Below are 17662 nucleotides of genomic sequence, written 5' to 3'. Positions count from 1 at the left end.
GAAAAAAAAAAACATTCTTCAATGGTATAAAATTTGCTCATGTTAATTATTAAAAGAAGAAAAAAAACCGCGTATGCATTTCATAATAGCAGCCAGCTTATGGGCAATTTGAGCCGGGTGCGTAAAAACAAAAGTGGCTAGAAAATCAAGCACGATTTATGAAAGTGAAATTGCGCCAGTTTAAAGAAATTTCGTTAGCATTTCATTTCAAATGCATGCTCTAGACATTAAAAGCGACGACTTACGCTAGCCAGCAGCTTGTCATCGATCCACATCTACGCATGTGTTAAAATCTTTGAATAAAGCCCCAACGACTCCACCATCAATTATCACCCTGAACTTGGGATAAACAGCAACAAAGCTCTTGAACGGCCCGATATAAATGTTGGAACCGGCGCTGAGTGCATCATCAGTTCTGCAGCAGCTGTGCCAACACACACGTCCCAACCCAAGACGCAGGAATATACATATACACAGTTAAACAAAATGAATAAAACTACCATTTGGTATGCAGCTGTGCTGCTTGTGGTCTACTTCACATTGGTGTTCTGCGAGGAAACGGCAGAAACAGGAAATGCGGAAACTCAAATAATGAACACGAACGCGGATATGGAAGCGGATACGGATACGGATACGGAAACGTTGCTTAACACTGGCCGAGCACTGTTGGAATTCGAAGGACGCACACGTCGCCATGGCCATCGCTTCTGGTGTAAGTTTTTGTTTCTTGTACGAAAATAAATACAATCTATTACTATGCAATAGCTGGAGCCGTAATAATTAGCACTCACTTCCATTCTAAGCTGTTTTATCAGAGCCAAATGTTGGGTGCACCTGCTAATCAGCACTGGGAGACTTTCTTTCGAAAGTTTCCAAATATATCTATCTCTAACTCTCAATCCCCACCAATTGGATCATCACGATCTGCATGTGCCGTTCAATAACAAGTGATTAACACTTTTCACTTTCAATCTGAGCATATATTAAACAATTGTGAATTGTCGTAGATCGCGTCCAAGTGATCTTCCACTGGGTTCTGTGCGTCTCCAGTGAAAGTGTTGCCTTAGCTGTTATCTAATCGGATGTGTTGCTTATTACAGATCGTCACCTGTGGCCCCTGGCGATTGCCTATTGGATTAAGGTGAAAGTGGTTATAGTCTCCTTCTTTCTGGGCAGCGCCATTTATTTGGGACTGCGCTACTTTTGGCCACATGCCCGATGCAATCAAGAGATAATTCTGGATCATCCGTAAGCATGGGAGCAGCCTGTTCATATAGCAATATTTACTTTATTATCGATTCAGTCCTTCATCCTTTGGACACGATCACATTCCCTACTCACTGGATCATCATTCGGAGCATGAGCATTATGATGCACCCAGCTCGTATGACTCGAGTCCCTCGTTTGATCCCTACTCCGGCTACTCCAGCTACTCTGGCTACTCATCCAGCTCGGATATTATGTCCGACGTTCATGGCGATTCACCTACCGGTACAACGGGACCCACCGGCCCCTCGGATACGCGTCGTCGCGGCAGACGCAGCATCGATATTCTTGATGCCGACGAGGATAATGTTGCCGTTGAGCAGGAGGAGCCAGTAGAGATTATTGATGAAGAGATTTCCGAAAGCGTAGCACGCCAGCAGCCCGCCGAAGAGCAGTGAGTAGTCGTTGGATATCATCCTTTTTTGAGTTGTCTTTAATCTATTTTGATTTTATAGAATCGCCGAATTTATGTTTGCCTTTTTGGGCTTGGACTCCAAGGCCTGCCGCCGCCGTTTTGTCTGTGAGATGGAGTTCCGCTCCAAGCTGAACCCGCTGACGAGTATGGCATTCCGTATAGTGGGTCGCGGCTTCTTCGAGAAGTACACAAATGCGCGCAATCCACAGACGAGAGCTACTAATTTCCTAGAATGTGCCGCCGTGAATCCCGAATGTGTTTTTGTTGAGAACACCGAGCCAGAAGAAGTAGAGGCCACTGCTTCCACCGAGGCAACCGAGCAGGTGAACACGGTGGAAACGCAGAATGAAGTGAATTTAGAGGCTGAGCGCCGACATGCTCAGCAGAGGAAGCGTCGCGGGGATCGCATGCTCAGCTCGATTGCCGAGCACATTCTGACGCAGTAGAAGAGTCCTAGGGCCGTGTATTTATTTATTTATTTAATTATTTATTTTAGCTATAAGAGTGATGAATGAAACTAAACATGCACATAATAAACTTGCCTCAGCTATTAAACAAAACATTTATACGATTATTTGTTCCGGAAAATGCAATTAAACAAATGCTTAATTTTCACTCAAGGCGCAAATCTCCTACTTCAGCAAGGAAAGAGTAAAAAGAAAAACTAAATAGAAAGAAAACAATTACCGAATACCGATGGTGACTAAAGTCTTAGGCCTGGACTGGACTAGATCTTTTTGACCTTTCTCTTTTTGATGGCATTTATCTGATCGGCCATTTGCTCGATCTCTCGCTGATTAATGGGCTCATTTTTTCTGACGCTAGTCTTGCCCTTTTGCTGCTGCGTCAAGTCGGCGACAAGGTCGCTCAGCTTGGTCCACACGAAGCTGAGGAAATTCACAGCCAAGTCCTGCTTGAAGAAGGCAATGGCCACCAGCGCAATGAGCACCAGCGCAGATATGGAATTCTGATTGAGATCTGCTTCAGTTGCGCGCACCTCCGCATTGAATTCCAGCTTCGTATAGACGGAGCATCTGTCGGCAACAAAGCTGAACGAGGGCAGCTTGTACGAGTACGTCTTGTCCGACAGCGTCGATTGCAGCTCCACCACATAGCTCTTGCCGTCGCGCGGTATACGCGGGAAATACACCATGATGCCGGGATTAAAGCTAGCCTTGGGATTCAACGGCGAGGCCACGCGCTGCGAGAACACAGGCGAATCGGAGGCGCCATGTCTGTACATCACAATTCGCAGCGTCTTGTAGAAGTCGTTGTGCGAGGCCACAATGCGGGCCGTAATGTCCACAATCTTTATGGGATTAATGGCAATCAGATTAATGTTGCGCACATCCTCATTGCCGACAGTGATCGTATGATTTTCTGGTATGGATCGATCTACTTTTTCATCGTCCGTCACAACCCGCACCGTATACGTGCAGCCGGGCTGTAGGCCGCGTATGCGATATTGGCCATTATTCTCACTGGTCGCTTCCTCTACCTGGTGCTGGCAGCTCTCCGTGGCGGTGGCCTGCACATTGACCTCTCCAAAGGGCTCACCATTAAGGGATGTGATCTGGCCAAAGATGGAATAGGCAAATCGCTTGCCACTGCAAAAAGGATAAACGAATTAGAGCTGGAGACATGGGTCTAAAAGGTGCCGATGGGACTTACGTTAGGGTGACCTGCACGGTTTCGCCATCCTTGATGTCAATCATTTTGGAATTGGGCTCAAACTTGTACTCCTTCATCATGGGCCGCAAAAAGTACTGCGATGGCGATAGCGAATGGAAATTGATGGCACCATCGTCGCCGGCGACCAAATTCTTGCGATAGCTTTCGCCGCCGCTAAGTGAGAGTAATACACCGCTGAGCGGCTGGCCGGCATCGTCCTGCACCTTGACCTCAATCTCGCAGAGCTTGTGTGCACTAAACGAATTCGACTGGCGATTGTACTCGCTGAACACATACGACTCCTTCTCAGCGTTGAGCTCGAATTTCAGCGAATCGTCGATGGGCCCGAATTTGAATTCGCCCGTAATCGAGGTGAGCGTCTCAATCGATTCACGTGCCGGCTGCTCGGGAAAGCTGAGCGTTATCTTGGCATCCTTAATGGCAGGCACGACTTTGCCGCGCAATATGAGCCCGCGTGTGGCCACAAAATTGAAAGCAATGTCCACGCAATCACTGCTGCCCACCACCTGCTGATGCTGTGGGCTAAAGAGCAGCACATCGCTCAACGGCTTTATGTTGAGGACTTCATCTGGTTTAAGATATGTTTCATAGCGATATGCGTATTTTCCATCCACTTTATGTGATTCAGCTGTGGGCACTATAATTTGCCTGCCAAGTGTTTCCGATTCCACAGCAAGTCTGAGGGAATCGGCATTTGGTTCTGGGGACAGGACACGCACGCCCGTCTTGTGTGCAATGGCATTGACAATCAACGTTTGCAGCTGATCTGGTTCAGGTGTGATGAATTTACTGGGCAGCGAATCATCATAAATGTGACAGCCCTCCAACTTAAAATCATAGCTGCCGTATTTGGAGACGCAGAACGTATTGACGCCCGAGAGGATTTTGAGCGTCTCAACTGGTGCCTTGGGCTCAGAGGGTCCTGTCACGTGAACGTATCGCATCTACAAAATGGTTAGATAATATAGAACTAAGCTCTGCCAGGGGATTAACATGTATCATCTACCAGAGCGCGATGGCTAGAAATGATGGACACCTCGTAGCCCTTGTGTATCAAAGGCGGCGCATTCTCTTCCGCAGCGGCGACATTTAGAAAGACACGCGTAGATTCATAGCATAGATTTCCCTGTGGAATTGTAATTTCATAGGGCCCAGGCAGCACATCCTTAAAGGTATACTTTCCACCTGAAAGCAAGAGATATGTGTTAGCCTAGGAATACATATTTTATTTGCATACATACGATGCGCTCTGGCCTTCCATTTGTTGTCCGTTGGCTGGCCGGTGGCGTCCAGACCCTGCAGCGTTACCTCAGCCGCTGTGCAGGTGGCTGTGGCATCCGGCAAGCATTGCAGCTCGCCACGTATGGTGGCGCGCAGCTGTGAGAAGGTTATGCCATTGACAGGAGCATCGAGCACTTCGGCCCTCTGCTGCACAGGGAAGAATTGAATGCCGTTTGATTTGTCCGCATCCGTAGTGAGCACTTCCACGTTGTATTTGCCAGCGGGCAGAAAGGCGCACCAGACGCCGCTCTCTGCCCTCGTCGTGGTGGTGGTGTGAAAGGTGGAGCCGGTTTTTGTGATGCCCACCACATAAGATTTGGGCGAGACAACTTTGCCGCACACTTCATAAGCAGCGGGCACAATTGTGGGCAATGTGGGCGAGGAAATCTGCGTCTTCACCTGCAGCGGCTCAAATTGCAGTTGCGGGTATTCGACTTCAATGTTGTAGCTGCTGGCTTTAATGTTCTCCAGCGTGTAGCTGCCCGTGGCGTCCGTCTCGGATACCTTTTCGTTGTTCACCTTCACTACGGCGGATTTAAGTGGTGCGCCGCCAGCGGAGCTCAGCACCTGACCCGTGACAGTGAAGCCGCTAATCGAGAACTGCTCCTTCAGCTGTAGCGTGTCCTTGCCCAACTCCACTTCCAAGAATTTGGGCGTGAGATGCAATTTCAAGTTCTGATTCTCATTGACGGCCTGCAACAAATATTTGCCAGTGGGCACATCCTTGAAGCTGTATTCGCCCTTCTCCGCCAGCACATAACAAGCGGCAGCACTTTCGTACTCATTGTTTAGCTTATTAGAGGGCGCATTGGGGATTGTCGCGCACTTGGGCTGAAGATTTTGCTGTGGGTAGAAAGTAGAGAATATATATTAGATACTATAATTCGTGAGAATTGCATAGAAGGGCAGCATTTAAATTTTAAATCTGTACATATATACATACATGCAAACATGCATAGAAAAGAGAACAAATAATACTTGTAAACAAGGCGTGAAAATTGTAGGACTACCTTGAATTGATGAGAATCGCGTAGGAGGGCAACAACTAAAAATACGTTATTTTTAATTCGCATCGAAATGGGGCACGTTAAAATATAAAGTAAATTTGGTTTATACATACATATCTATCTAAATATGGCGTATTCTTTGGGACAAAAATTTTTATAAATATTCAACCGATCAGCTACTTACGCCCTTTTTCTTGTAGAGCACCACAGCAATATTGGCTGGCAGCTGGGTGCTGACATCGAAGCGTCCATTGATATCGAAACCAGAGACCACTAGCGAGTTCTCCGGCAGTTCCGTGTTGCCGCTGACCACGACCACATTATGCTCCGCCTTGGCAAAATGCCACCTGGCGTGTGTGGCGCTTACCACATATTTGCCGGGTATGATGGGCGTAAAGAAGAAGATGCCATTGATGTCCGTTTTGGTGCGTCGAGTCTCGCCCTGCTCTGACTTAAGCTCAACATCTACGTCACGTGCACCGCCGCCAGTGGCAAGAACCACTTTGCCGGTGATGCCAAAGCCCTTGAATACGAAATTAACGTCTTTGCCCTGACTGCACACGTCATTCTTGCCATCGAAGTTGAGCTCAACGTGTTCGGGCTCAAAGCTCCAGCCGGGCGGCGGGGCAATGGTCAGCAGATACTCGCCCTTGTCGTAGATGGGCAGAAAATAGTAGCCATTCGAGGGTGAGCAGTCGGTTTTATCTTTTAGCGAGCCCTGTTTGGTTAAGCTGCAGCCAGAGTAAAAATCTTATCAGTCATTTATGAAATTATTTATGAAAATCTCACTTTACGTACAGTTTTATTTCCACCTTGGAGAAGTCAATATCGGCATGGCTTTTAATGAAACCACCACAGCCGATCACTTCGTTCGACTGTGCGTTTGTTTTACTAATTATATTAATTAAAATTAATATAAAGCCGGAAAACAGACTTGCCGACCTCATTTTTTCTCATTCAACTTTACGCTGCCAGCTGGAAGTGCAGAGCTGTTGGCGCACAGGTTTGATTAGCAGCGATATCGATATATTGCAACCACAACCTCAGGGCTGGCGATAGTTTATATCGATTTCGATTAGGTGCACAACAAATTTACGTGTGGTGAATAATGAACTAACTCAACTAAATTTTGTCAGTTAAGAATTTGAATTTCAATAGACATTAGCAATATATGTATATGAATCATATGTATGTACAAAGACTGTCTAGCTGATATAAAGATGTCTACACATAATGTATTGACATTGAAATCATTTGATTGCTGGAGAAATAAGCATGTCAGATATTAATTATCGCAACGAATTTTAATTACGCTCAACTGCGATACAGCGCAACAGCAACAAGTGCGCGCTATCACCCCCCCCCCCCCCCTCGTCCCCCACTGCATAGAGTATATGGTTAAACGATCTGCCAGGCACACACACACACACACACACACAGATACAGATAGAGCGCGACAGACGCGAAAGTCGTTCGCAAGAAATTCATTTCAAGCATCGTTGAGCTGCGGATTGCCCTCTGCCTATAAATTTTGACCGATGCCTGCGCGATAAATGGTGGCCAATAAAAGGCGAACATATGATCTACACTATATACATATACATATATATATATATGTGTACAATATTGGAAAAAAGTACACACAAAGCCCCATAACTGTTAGCTATAAACGAGCAATTGTACGGAACGTCTGAAGTATGCAACATCAATTGCTGACATTGACTTTGACTTTGCCCCGCCCCCCGCCACGTTCTCCGCTCGACGAAGTGCGTCCGATACAGCTATCGGATACGGTTTCCGGAAGTGACCAAACTGTCAGCTGTCACATGCTGGGCGCCATTTTAATGCGCACGGCTTCCCTTTGGCCTGGTCGATTTCTACCTGGCAGCGCTTACCTGTCGCCGCCATCAATTCAAAACTAATTAGCCGGCCACAGACGACAATGCAAATGCACGGATCTGCCTTAAGTCCATTTATTTGAAATGTCTGGCAGGCAGACAATTTGTCGAGACGGTAGCATAACACATTAGTTTTATGATCGGGTATTATTAGAAACGGAATTCTCTGCGATGACAAAGGGAAAAGGAAAACAAGTCCATTTGCCAGATAAGCCGGCGTGTCATAGAAATCCGCATTAACTAAGTAATTATAAATATCATTTTAATGAAATGCCCCTAGCTCATTAGGCCTTATCGCCCATACATATGTACATAAGTATATGCATATATACAATATCAGCGTTTGGCGTATTTATTTCTAAAATTCATTCGCTTAAATATTTCAATTTTAATATGCCCATTAAGCAGTTGTGTGCACCCGTAGGGCTATGTCTCCACAATGTGCAATTTGTATTATCGCCTAAAGTCACATGAGACCATTTTTCGGGGTGTGTTTTTTTTTTTTTTTTTGTGTCGAGTGCAGCACATGTCACACAACAATCGATGGACTTTGATTCCAACCCCCCTCTGGGCAAAACCAAAAACCTACGAAAAGTTAAACCAAACCAAAATATGAAGAAAATAGTATACCCTAAACTAGATAAAAAGCAAGTGAGCATATTGCAGACGGGTGTAAGCGACTGCATAATAACTGTTCCCAGTTTAAGATTCGCTTAAAACAGAAAACGCTTAGAAAAGCTTAACAATCAGCTTGTTCAATTAAGCCATAAATTCATAAAGAGAATACATTTTTGACACATGCGAATATACTATAAAGCCAATATACCCTTTTCATCATTGTGAACGCGTTTAAAAACTGCGCAAAAGTCAAAACGCAGCATAAAAGAAATGTTAGCGCAGACACACACAAACATACACACACACACACGCATACGCACCCTCCACTGCGGCATACGCACATGTGTTCTCTCACGGATCTGTTCCCAGCAGCTTAAACAGCGATCGCTGCAAGTCCAGGCAGAGACAGCGGCAGAGACAGCGGCAGCGGCAGCGACACCCCACAGCGCTTGCCAAAATAATTGGCAATACGCTGCGCTCATATGCCCAAGCGGAGAGCGCGTGCCAATCACAGTCTCTCCCGCTGCTGCGGCGCCGCTCAAGGCAGCAACGCAGACGCCGAGTCAGCAGTCAGTTGAACGCGAATCGCAGACGCTAACAGACGTATCTAGAGCGCGTGCGTGCCAGCAGCAAACAGTATCTTGGGCATAAAAAGCAGCCAACACGCGCAGTGTTCTTTAGCTAAATAAAAAAAAAAAAAAAACGAACAACATTTCGACAAGATATTTTATCGAAACGCGCTACAACAACTGATAATAAAAAGAATCTCAACTTGCGAGTGTTCCAAAGATTTTCTAGTGCAAAAACTCGTTTATTTCGCAATTTTGTTCAGTAAATTGCAAGCCAATTAAAAAGTATAACTAAAAAAAGAAAGAAACGAAAAAAAAAGAAAAAAAAAAAAAACAGCAAATTGTGCAGGAAAAATCTGCAAGGGCTAAGTGTGCGAGTGAGTGCATTGCAAGTTGTTGTTGCGCTCGAGCGAGTGAGCGAGCGAGCGAGCGAGAGAGAGAGAGAGAGAGAGCTTTAAGTGCACTTGACAGCTGCTGCTGCAGTTGACAGTAGCTGACAACATTCCATCGAGTTCTATCCGGTCCTAGACGCATCGCTTGACGCTCGACGCTTGACTAATTGCCAGATATCAATTATGACAGCGGAGACACTTAAACCATTTATAACACCGACGAGTGCCGTTAATAATTTTCCGGCCAAGCAATCGGGCGTAACGCACTCGGGCTCGAAGAGGAAAACCAGACAGCTCATACCGATTATCTTGAGCATTGTTGCACTCGTTCTGGTCGCCGGCATCCTCATTTTAACGGTTGGTATTTACAATTTAACATGCACTTTAAATTTAGTGCCCCAATCGGAAATTCCATTTCACTCGCTTATCACCAAACATCGAATCGCGTTGGGTTTAATCAAACTAAGTAACCTACGACACCAACGTGCGTAGCTGTCAAAAAGTTAATGTTTAGCTATAATTGTTTAAAAAAATAATTCAAATTCAAATCGAGCATATAAAGCATATTTTACGATGCGTGACCGACAGCCATTCCGGTTGTATAAACTATAATTTGGCACAAGCTACACCTAAACAAATCCCCCCCACCGCCCCTCTATAAACAAAAGATATCTACAGATAGATAGATAGACAAAAATCAAAAATAAAACCCGTCTCAGTTCGGCTTCGGATCCAAATTGAAGCGTGTCTTTAACCAAATCGTTTCCTAATGATGATCATAAAACCCAACAAGCTGATGATCAGCCGAGACACAGACTAGCTGGCGACTGGCTGCTTATAGATCATCGTCTTCTTCTTCTTGTTCATCATCATCATCTTCATCTTCTTCTTGCCATAAACATGGGAACTGTTTGAAGTTCAAGTGGTAGCGTGTGTTTTTTCAAAAGATTTGTTTAGTTTTGTTTATTTCAAAAAAATAAACAGAACTGGAAAATACTTAATACTACATTTAAGTCTGACACGGAGAGGGGGCAGGGGGGATGGTAGGGGGTCAAATAGAGAAGAAGAGCAGCAAAAATATGCGTAATCAGCAAAATATATGATCGACTCGCAATTCTCATTCGCCGAGTAGTCGATAGGTGGGTAGTTTAAGTAGGGCAATTCTTTATTTTACAAACTTTTTCGAATGTTTTCAATGCGTCCTTGCTCTCCTTCGTATGGAATTATAGAGAGCGAAAATTACAGGGTATAAGGTAGTTGAGCAAATGACAGCGGAAGGCAATTCCATAAAGCAGAGCCATGTATCTTTGTTTGTCTGTCTGAACGCGAGGCCAGAGTGAAGATAACTCGTTGCTGTTTACAGGGTATCTGCTAAGCGAAAACACTCGACTAGAGCAGCCTGGGTTTACCACGCAATCTATTTCCTATAAAGTCCAGTTGATATTTCGAGGTTTATCTGTGGGTTTAACCATTTATATGTCACACTCGATAAATGCCTTCGCAACTTTATATAAGAACTATATAGCACATAAGACTCTGAGCTCAGATGCTGCTGCTGCGAAGAAGAAGAAGAGAAAGAGAGAGAGACAGAGAGAGAGAGAGAAGTTCACATATTTAGCCCGTATTCCGATAGCTGTTTGCTCTACTATCGCGGAATAGTATTAAATTTGCATTGCTGCATTTTAATCTGAAGAAAAGAAAATACAAGAAAAAAAAAACAGTCGTCTTTTGTTGGATCAACTTTGACTGCGCATTTTGCATTTCATTCGCTGAGTTCGCATGCCCTTTGCAGTGGGTTTCTGAAACGGAAATCGTACAATTGTCAATTGTCAATTGACTTATAAGCGTTTCGACTTTGGCTGCAAAGCCACATAAATCTTTGTTAAGATTTTTATTCAATTTCCGAGTCGCAGCACAAAAGACCGATTGGTAGCTGACCAGGGCAGTGCAGGGGTGAGTGGTGTGGAGGGGGAGGGGGAGGGGGAGTGACCCTCATCAGCGGTGGTGAAAGTGGAAACACAAAGTTTTGTGTGTGTTTTTAATGTTTCGTTATTGCATTACGTCGGCTACCAGCAAGATTTATGTAGGGGCCTAATGGGAAACTCGTTTACATTTTGGTATAATCCACAAGGCTGTCATAATATGTGGGGACAAAGTGAACCTTAAGTGTTTACAAATGGAGCAGCAGCAGCCACAGATTGCCGCAAGTGAGCGGCAAATGAAATCGAAGATCTAAGTGGCAAATGCACTGAGCGAAAAAGGCCACAAATCAATTGAGAATTTATATTTTATTATAAATCACTTTTGTAGTTACTTGTGATCCGTAGTATAGCACGAAAAAGTGCTCTAGTCGGGTGTGCCCGACTAGGAGATACCCTGAAGATTCTCGCAACTAGGCCAGGGGGAGGGGGTAGCTATAAAATGACTGATACTTGATCTGTGTAAACTTTTCTAAAAACTTATTGTCAAGTTTGCTGACCCTAACTCTTAAAACCTAAGAGATTTTCTCAAAAACATGATTTCGATATCGAATTTTATCGATTGCTTGGAAACGGTGCCAGTTATCGATTATCGAAAACAAGCTCGTACTGCGCGGATACTCGAGCATCTAGGTTCCAAATTTCAAGTCTTTAGCTGTTATAGGTTCTGAGATCGGACGGACGGACAGACGGATCAAGAATATATACACTTTATGGGGTCAGAGATACTTTCTTTTGCCTGTCACATTCGCTTCCACAAAAACATACCCTAACTATCCATTTTTAATAGGTTTCAAAATTTGAGTCAATACTTTCGGTTATGCTCAAAGTGACACGTACCTTTCTCTCAGTGTACCCACGACAATGGCCTTGTGCCTCGACTACGCTCCTATCCCTGCCACATGTTGGTCTCTTTTCACGATCAATGCGAAAGCTTAATTCAATAATTTGGTAAACAAGTTTCATAATTTATTCACACACTCATCAAAAGAACTCAGTACACATGTCTGCGAGAATTTTGAGTACTAGTTTCGACTCGACTCGACTCGGCTGGAGCTTAGCGTGGAGCAAGCCGCCTGCGGCCTGTAATAACCGGCGGACATTGGGTTTATTTTATGTTTTTATACATTTGCTTCTTTTTTTTTGGGGTGCCGCCTTTGGGCAAAGACGAAATAAAAGAAAGAAAGAAGCACAACGTATATAGAAAATAATGATAGGAAAAGGCGCTGACAGACTCGTATTGAGCAACGCGTCGAAAGTTGCGGCTGTTCGCACAGAATGTTAATGATCCATTAAAAAGATTACGCGCCTCGACGGCGGTAGACTCTATTTTGAGCAATACCCCGCTCATGTACAGCCAATCACATAGGGTAGTTCCGATTTGTTCTAATTACGAAGGATTTATGTTAATATTGGGTTTCTGTGTGGGTTTTAGTTTGACAGCGTATTGCCTAGTCGAGCATGTTGAGGTGAAGCGTGACTCTTTTTAACTTATACAGAGTATTGCCTAGTCGAGCATGTCACAGTTGATCGAGTTTACTTTATGACTCTTTTCGACTTATACAGAGTATTAGCTAGTCGAGCATGTTGGAGCCAAGCGTGACACGTTTTAACTTATACAGAGTATTGCCTAGTCGAGCATGTCACAGTTCTTTTCGACTTATGCAGAGTATTGCCCAGTCGAGCATGTTGAGGTGAAGCGTGATTATTTGTTTCTCTGCTGAGTGCGACGAAATCTTTCGTTGCTTGTCGCGGGGTTAGCCCGCTCTTCTTCTTCTCCTTCTTCTTCTTCTCGGAGGGGTGTCAAAGTTCGCTGCTTGGGATTATTGGATGTGTTTGTTTTAGCACCGTCTATCGCCCCAATTAAGGCTCATTACAATAATTGTGTACGAAGCTGAAGATAAGCGCAAAATGACTCAAAAAAAAAAAAAAACAAATAAATGCTTATCGCGTTGAATTTAATTCGTATGAAATTGATTTTGCTTTAAAAGAATATCTTTCATCGTTTTCCCAGCTTTTCGTTGTTGTTTTATATTTTATTTAATTTCATTTTGAATTGACCAAGAAAACGTTTACATATATTGCGATATGTTTACATTAGGCTCTTTAATGACTTCCCTTTGCTTGATGGAGAATAAACACATGAATAAACACGTGTGTGTGTGTGTGTGTGTGTGTGTGTGTGTGTGTGTGTGTGTGGCTATAGTCAAGTGATCTCATAGACAGACACACACATGGATTATTTATGACGCAGATCTATATGGCACATATATATATATATGATTAAAGAACTCTCTCTCTCTCTCTCTCTCTCTCTCTCTCTATCTCCCTATCTCTCTCTTGCAGATCTGGCAGACGATACGGGTGCAACAGTTGGACACGGATCTGGCCAGTCTGCGGCGGGAAGTGGACAGTTTGCGGCAGAGGCTGGGCATTAATTATCTGGAGGACTTGGCGGAATTCCAAAAGGAGGTGAGTGCCAGTCTGACAAACTCAAAATAAATAATATTATTATCTATTAATATTTACTGTTGCGTCACGTTAAATATGAAAGAAAAAACTATATGGGACACTTGTATTTATAGATATACGTGCTCAAATTAAAATGTCTGAGAAATTCTTTACGAAATGTTCGCCTTGTGATATATGTTTATTTGTGTGAGAACAGCTAGTTGATCACTCTGCAAATTTATTAATGGGCATATATATTTGACAAATCACCTGCACATAAATCACATAGGTCTGCCTAAGACCTAGATAAAACACTCAATTAAGATTTAATTGACTTTGTTCTTGTTCTTAGCACAATTTATGTGCTAGCTGGCAGATCTTTTCGAAGATCTTTCACACGAAAATCCATTTCAATCTTTAGGCTGAACAATCGGCCTTCAAGGCAATTGCCATATGGACTCTATATGTATTATTGTCTTGTTAAAAGAAATAACCTAAAGAGAAATAATTATGGACTTTGTGTTGACTGATCTGATCCGATCTGATCTGATGTGATCTCATCAATGGCACAGATCGCTTCAAGATTCAAGATTTACCCATGTATATGTGAGCCAATCTCTAGAAGTATAAGTGTAATACATAATGCTTATATATAGGTATATATATATATATGTATATATATTTATGTATAGCGTCGCCCCATTACGATTCTCTAGAGAGTTGGGGCAGGCGCCGGCAATTAAAGCCGAAGCCAAAAGAGATGAAAAAGTATTCTTTAAATGAGTGCGCGTATTTTTAAATATGAAGAAAAAAAAAAAAATAAATATACAAATATGTATTTGAGAAATGCGCAAGCTCTGGGGACCTGGCAGCATCATCATCATCAGCACAAGTCACGTACTTGTGGCCAAGTGATTGACCCAAAATCTTATGGCATCCACTTTGCATTGCAGTATACGAACCTGCTCATTCATGATCCCAACAAGCTGGACGACCTCGAGGGCGAGGAGGACGACAATGAGGATGACGACGATGATGATGATGATGAGGACGACGTCGGCAGCTGGGTCGATAGTGCGAACGTGGATGAAGACGACGACGAGGATGAGGATGCGGGCAATGAGCGCACCGATTACGATGAGTATCTGGATTTGATAAAACAGGAAACGGACCACACTCGCACGACAGTCCAGGGCATCCAAGATGGCACCGAAACAGCTGCATCCGTCTCCGACTCCGCCGCCGCCTCCGGCTCCACCTCGGCGGCCTCCAATGATGATAATGTCTTTGACGATTTCACCAGCTATAATGATTCCAAAAAGAAGAAGGAACGGTAAGTGTTTCGCCAGCTTCCCCCCATCCCCTCTCCCATTCAGTTCTCTCTCTAACATCAGAATTCTATCTAGAAACAGAAAAACTCGCTCCATTGCGGAGTTGCGCAATGAGCTGCAGAGCAACGATCTGGCACAGATTCAAAACAACCAAAGCCAAACAGATCCGCAGATAAACAAGAGGTAGGTGACAAGGGTTCAATTTCCAAAAAAAAAAAGAGTATCCATTCGCAGTCAAACGATGTTACCTGCAAGCGAATACAAATATATATATACCTTCATTCCCGATTGGCTTTAACACACATTCCTCAATGCGTAGAAGTCTGCGTTTGGTATAAGAGCAAAACAAACAAGTAAACTTAACTTGATCTGTATATCGTATAAGAGAACTTATACATGAGCTCAATTATCCGATTAAAAAAAGCTTCATAGCTCTCTCTCTCTTGCGCTCCCACGCTCTCTGTACGCGTATTAAGTTCTCATGGCAACTTCAAAGCACAAGAGGAAGACTACTTGAATGCCTATACTTGAGCTCGATTATCCGTTGTCAACTTCAATAAAATACCAACACGCACGCACATGCATGTTTAAATGCATAGAACTAGAGGAAGACTAATTACGCACGTTTGTAAGAAAACAATTACCCATATACGCGCAGAGGATGCGACCGATCAGCTGGACAGACGCGCGCCGACTAAATTGACTGACATTCTCAGCAATACTAGTTACAAGAGAGAGAGAGAGAGAGAGAGAGCTCGCACAACTGTTGAAGCTCCTGCGCTGACAATATGCATAATGCCCGCTTACAACGGGATCAAATGTGCTTGGACCAATGGCATGCAAGCAGCGGTCATTTGAATTCTCGTTCGCTCTCACTTCATTCACAATAGTTGTTCTTTGCATTGAATTGCGATTCGCAGAGTCACCTACTGCCAGGATAAACACAAGAATAAGACTTAAACCCTGCAAAGCCAACTTATACCAGATAGTACTAAAACATATTTTATTTAATCTTTTCCATAGCGCTGTTACCTCTGATAGCACCACTGTGCAGCAGCTGCGCCGGCAGCGTCCACGAGTGCGTCAGGGCCGTCAACGTCTTCTGGTGCGCAAAGGTGGGCATTGATTTTTTTCTATATTGTTTAATAACAGTTGAATTGGCAATGCTTGTACCATCAAAACTATTGCATCATCCATGTGCGTTTGTTAATTCACAGGCGAATCTCCTGTTTCAGCGAAATCCGCCGATTACAATGCGCCCGGCGGCGGGGGATCTCTCACGGTAGCAGCCCATTTCCATTTGAATCGGAAGGTGCCGCATCACCAGGCGCCCATTCGGCTCCACTGTGAGTAGAACTATTGTCCAAATGTGGCTTGAGACTAATTTCTGTGTGTTTGGGCAGCTTATGAGGGGGACATGTATATGGGGCATGCCACCGCCAGCAGCGACAATCAGTGGCAGCAGCATTTCAGCGTCAACAACGGCATACTGACCGTGCATCAGCCGGGCCTCTACTATGTATATGCCCAGATCTGCTATAATAATACACACGATCAGAACGGCTTCATCATCTTCCACGGGCACAACGCCTTCCTGCAGTGCCTGAACACGGTGCCGACGCATATCGATAAGATACATACGTGCCACACGAGCGGCCTGATCCAGCTGCAGAAGGAGGAATCGATACATCTGCGCGACATCCATCGAGATCGCAATGTCATGCTGAGGGATATCAGCAATCGCAGCTACTTTGGCATCATCAAGATCTAGATGCGCTACACGGGAATCTGAAGAGAATTTAAGCTTTAGTAGTTGCGACTACTCAATAATACAAATACAAATACAAATACGAATACGCATACGCATACGCATACAGCAAAGTAGACGACTAATTTAGGGCTAGCTTTAGTAACATTCTATTTACACAAACTTATATTCATAAACACGACTCTAACATGAACATGCTTATAATACCATATTTATTTTGTATATATACGATTAATTCAAATTCTGTATGAGAATTGCCATAATAAAAGAAGTCAATCAAATAATAGATATTCTCCGGTGAGGTGGAGTATCTTATGATTCGAATCGACCGAAGTAAATAAAATAATATATATTCTTGGATTCATTTCGTTGACTATGAGAACTGGGTATACCTGAATCTATATGTATAGATCGAAAATGGGTAATTGCAAGATTTAAAGAACAATTATCGGATTCATTACATGGAATATGGGTTATAACAAGGACACTCAAGAAGCAGCATAACATTACTGTACATCAGGAAAACCCCAAGTGTCATATGTATGGGAGCCATACAATAGGATGGACCAGTATTTCCTGATCAAGAATTTGTTCAAGGTTCCTCTCATTGTTCAAGCAGCTCAAAGTAAATGCGAGACTCAGACAACTCAGCTTTTGGATCATAGGCCCACATCTAGATGATAGATGTAGGGATGACCATTCGATGGCCTTCACAAGCACTTGAGTTCTTTATGTTCATATTATTTTATTTAGAGAAATTGGTGAACAAGCGTAAACTTATGATTATTGTACATTTTCCGACATGTATTTCAAAGACAACGAGCAACAGCGAACACATCTTTTCATTGACTCTTCTAGCTTACAACTGAGCTTCTCCTTCTTGTATTTTTATCGATAAATCTATCGTTGATTAAATATCCATAGCAGGGTTGCATATGATAAGTGATTTTATATTACCAAATGAGTATAATGCCAACATTATACTCGCCTGTTTA

The 17662-nt window shown here is 43.6% G+C and overlaps 3 protein-coding genes across 5 annotated transcripts; 2 read left to right on the top strand and 1 right to left on the bottom strand.

Annotated features, from left to right (window-relative positions):
- Nucleotides 1-48: 48 nt before the first annotated feature.
- LOC6625913 (uncharacterized) lies at nucleotides 49-2127 on the top strand. Its single transcript, XM_002050392.3, has 4 exons — nucleotides 49-712; nucleotides 1101-1248; nucleotides 1304-1660; nucleotides 1722-2127. The coding sequence occupies exons 1-4, from the start codon at nucleotides 487-489 to the stop codon at nucleotides 2125-2127; spliced, it is 1137 nt and encodes a 378-aa protein (XP_002050428.1). The 5' UTR covers nucleotides 49-486.
- Nucleotides 2128-2143: 16 nt separating this feature from the next.
- Nucleotides 2144-6641, bottom strand: LOC6625914 (BOS complex subunit NOMO1). The gene is made up of 6 exons (XM_002050393.4): nucleotides 6460-6641; nucleotides 5846-6392; nucleotides 4615-5497; nucleotides 4380-4558; nucleotides 3353-4317; nucleotides 2144-3288 (listed from the first exon to the last, which is right to left on the bottom strand). Exons 1-6 carry the CDS (start codon nucleotides 6606-6608, stop codon nucleotides 2409-2411), a joined length of 3603 nt encoding a protein of 1200 aa, XP_002050429.1. The 5' UTR covers nucleotides 6609-6641; the 3' UTR covers nucleotides 2144-2408.
- A 2107-nt stretch (nucleotides 6642-8748) lies between these two features.
- On the top strand, nucleotides 8749-17015 carry egr (TNF superfamily member 12 eiger). 3 transcript variants are annotated; one of them, XM_032436152.2, is made up of 7 exons: nucleotides 8749-9495; nucleotides 13464-13589; nucleotides 14522-14901; nucleotides 14981-15082; nucleotides 15923-16014; nucleotides 16117-16245; nucleotides 16303-17015. In XM_032436152.2, exons 1-7 carry the CDS (start codon nucleotides 9322-9324, stop codon nucleotides 16668-16670), a joined length of 1371 nt encoding a protein of 456 aa, XP_032292043.1. In that variant the 5' UTR covers nucleotides 8749-9321; the 3' UTR covers nucleotides 16671-17015. The 3 variants fall into 3 exon arrangements, with proteins under 3 accessions (XP_032292043.1, XP_032292044.1, XP_002050430.3); XM_032436153.2 differs by having other exon boundaries at nucleotides 8750-9495; nucleotides 14975-15082; nucleotides 16135-16245; XM_002050394.4 differs by having other exon boundaries at nucleotides 8750-9495; nucleotides 14975-15082.
- Nucleotides 17016-17662: the final 647 nt, after the last annotated feature.

Source organism: Drosophila virilis, chromosome 5, assembly GCF_030788295.1.
Source record: "Drosophila virilis strain 15010-1051.87 chromosome 5, Dvir_AGI_RSII-ME, whole genome shotgun sequence".
NCBI classification, from domain to species: Eukaryota; Metazoa; Arthropoda; class Insecta; order Diptera; family Drosophilidae; genus Drosophila; species Drosophila virilis.
Note: the sequence above shows the minus strand (reverse complement) of the source record. Positions and strands in the feature narration are given on the sequence as shown.

Excerpts from the sequence above, each read along its gene's own strand:
- LOC6625913 (XM_002050392.3), top strand. The coding sequence starts at position 487 with ATGAATAAAACTACCATTTGGTATGCAGCTGTGCTGCTTGTGGTCTAC. Across the intron at positions 713-1,100 it reads CCATGGCCATCGCTTCTGGT|ATCGTCACCTGTGGCCCCTG; the intron begins GTAAGTTTTTGT and ends TGCTTATTACAG. Across the intron at positions 1,661-1,721 it reads CAGCAGCCCGCCGAAGAGCA|AATCGCCGAATTTATGTTTG; the intron begins GTGAGTAGTCGT and ends TTGATTTTATAG.
- LOC6625914 (XM_002050393.4), bottom strand. The coding sequence starts at position 6,608 with ATGAGGTCGGCAAGTCTGTTTTCCGGCTTTATATTAATTTTAATTAAT. Across the intron at positions 5,498-5,845 it reads TGCTCTACAAGAAAAAGGGC|CAAAATCTTCAGCCCAAGTG; the intron begins GTAAGTAGCTGA and ends TTCTACCCACAG. Across the intron at positions 3,289-3,352 it reads ACCGTGCAGGTCACCCTAAC|TGGCAAGCGATTTGCCTATT; the intron begins GTAAGTCCCATC and ends TCCTTTTTGCAG.
- egr (XM_002050394.4), top strand. The coding sequence starts at position 9,322 with ATGACAGCGGAGACACTTAAACCATTTATAACACCGACGAGTGCCGTT. Across the intron at positions 15,083-15,922 it reads GATCCGCAGATAAACAAGAG|CGCTGTTACCTCTGATAGCA; the intron begins GTAGGTGACAAG and ends TCTTTTCCATAG. Across the intron at positions 16,246-16,302 it reads GGCGCCCATTCGGCTCCACT|CTTATGAGGGGGACATGTAT; the intron begins GTGAGTAGAACT and ends GTGTTTGGGCAG.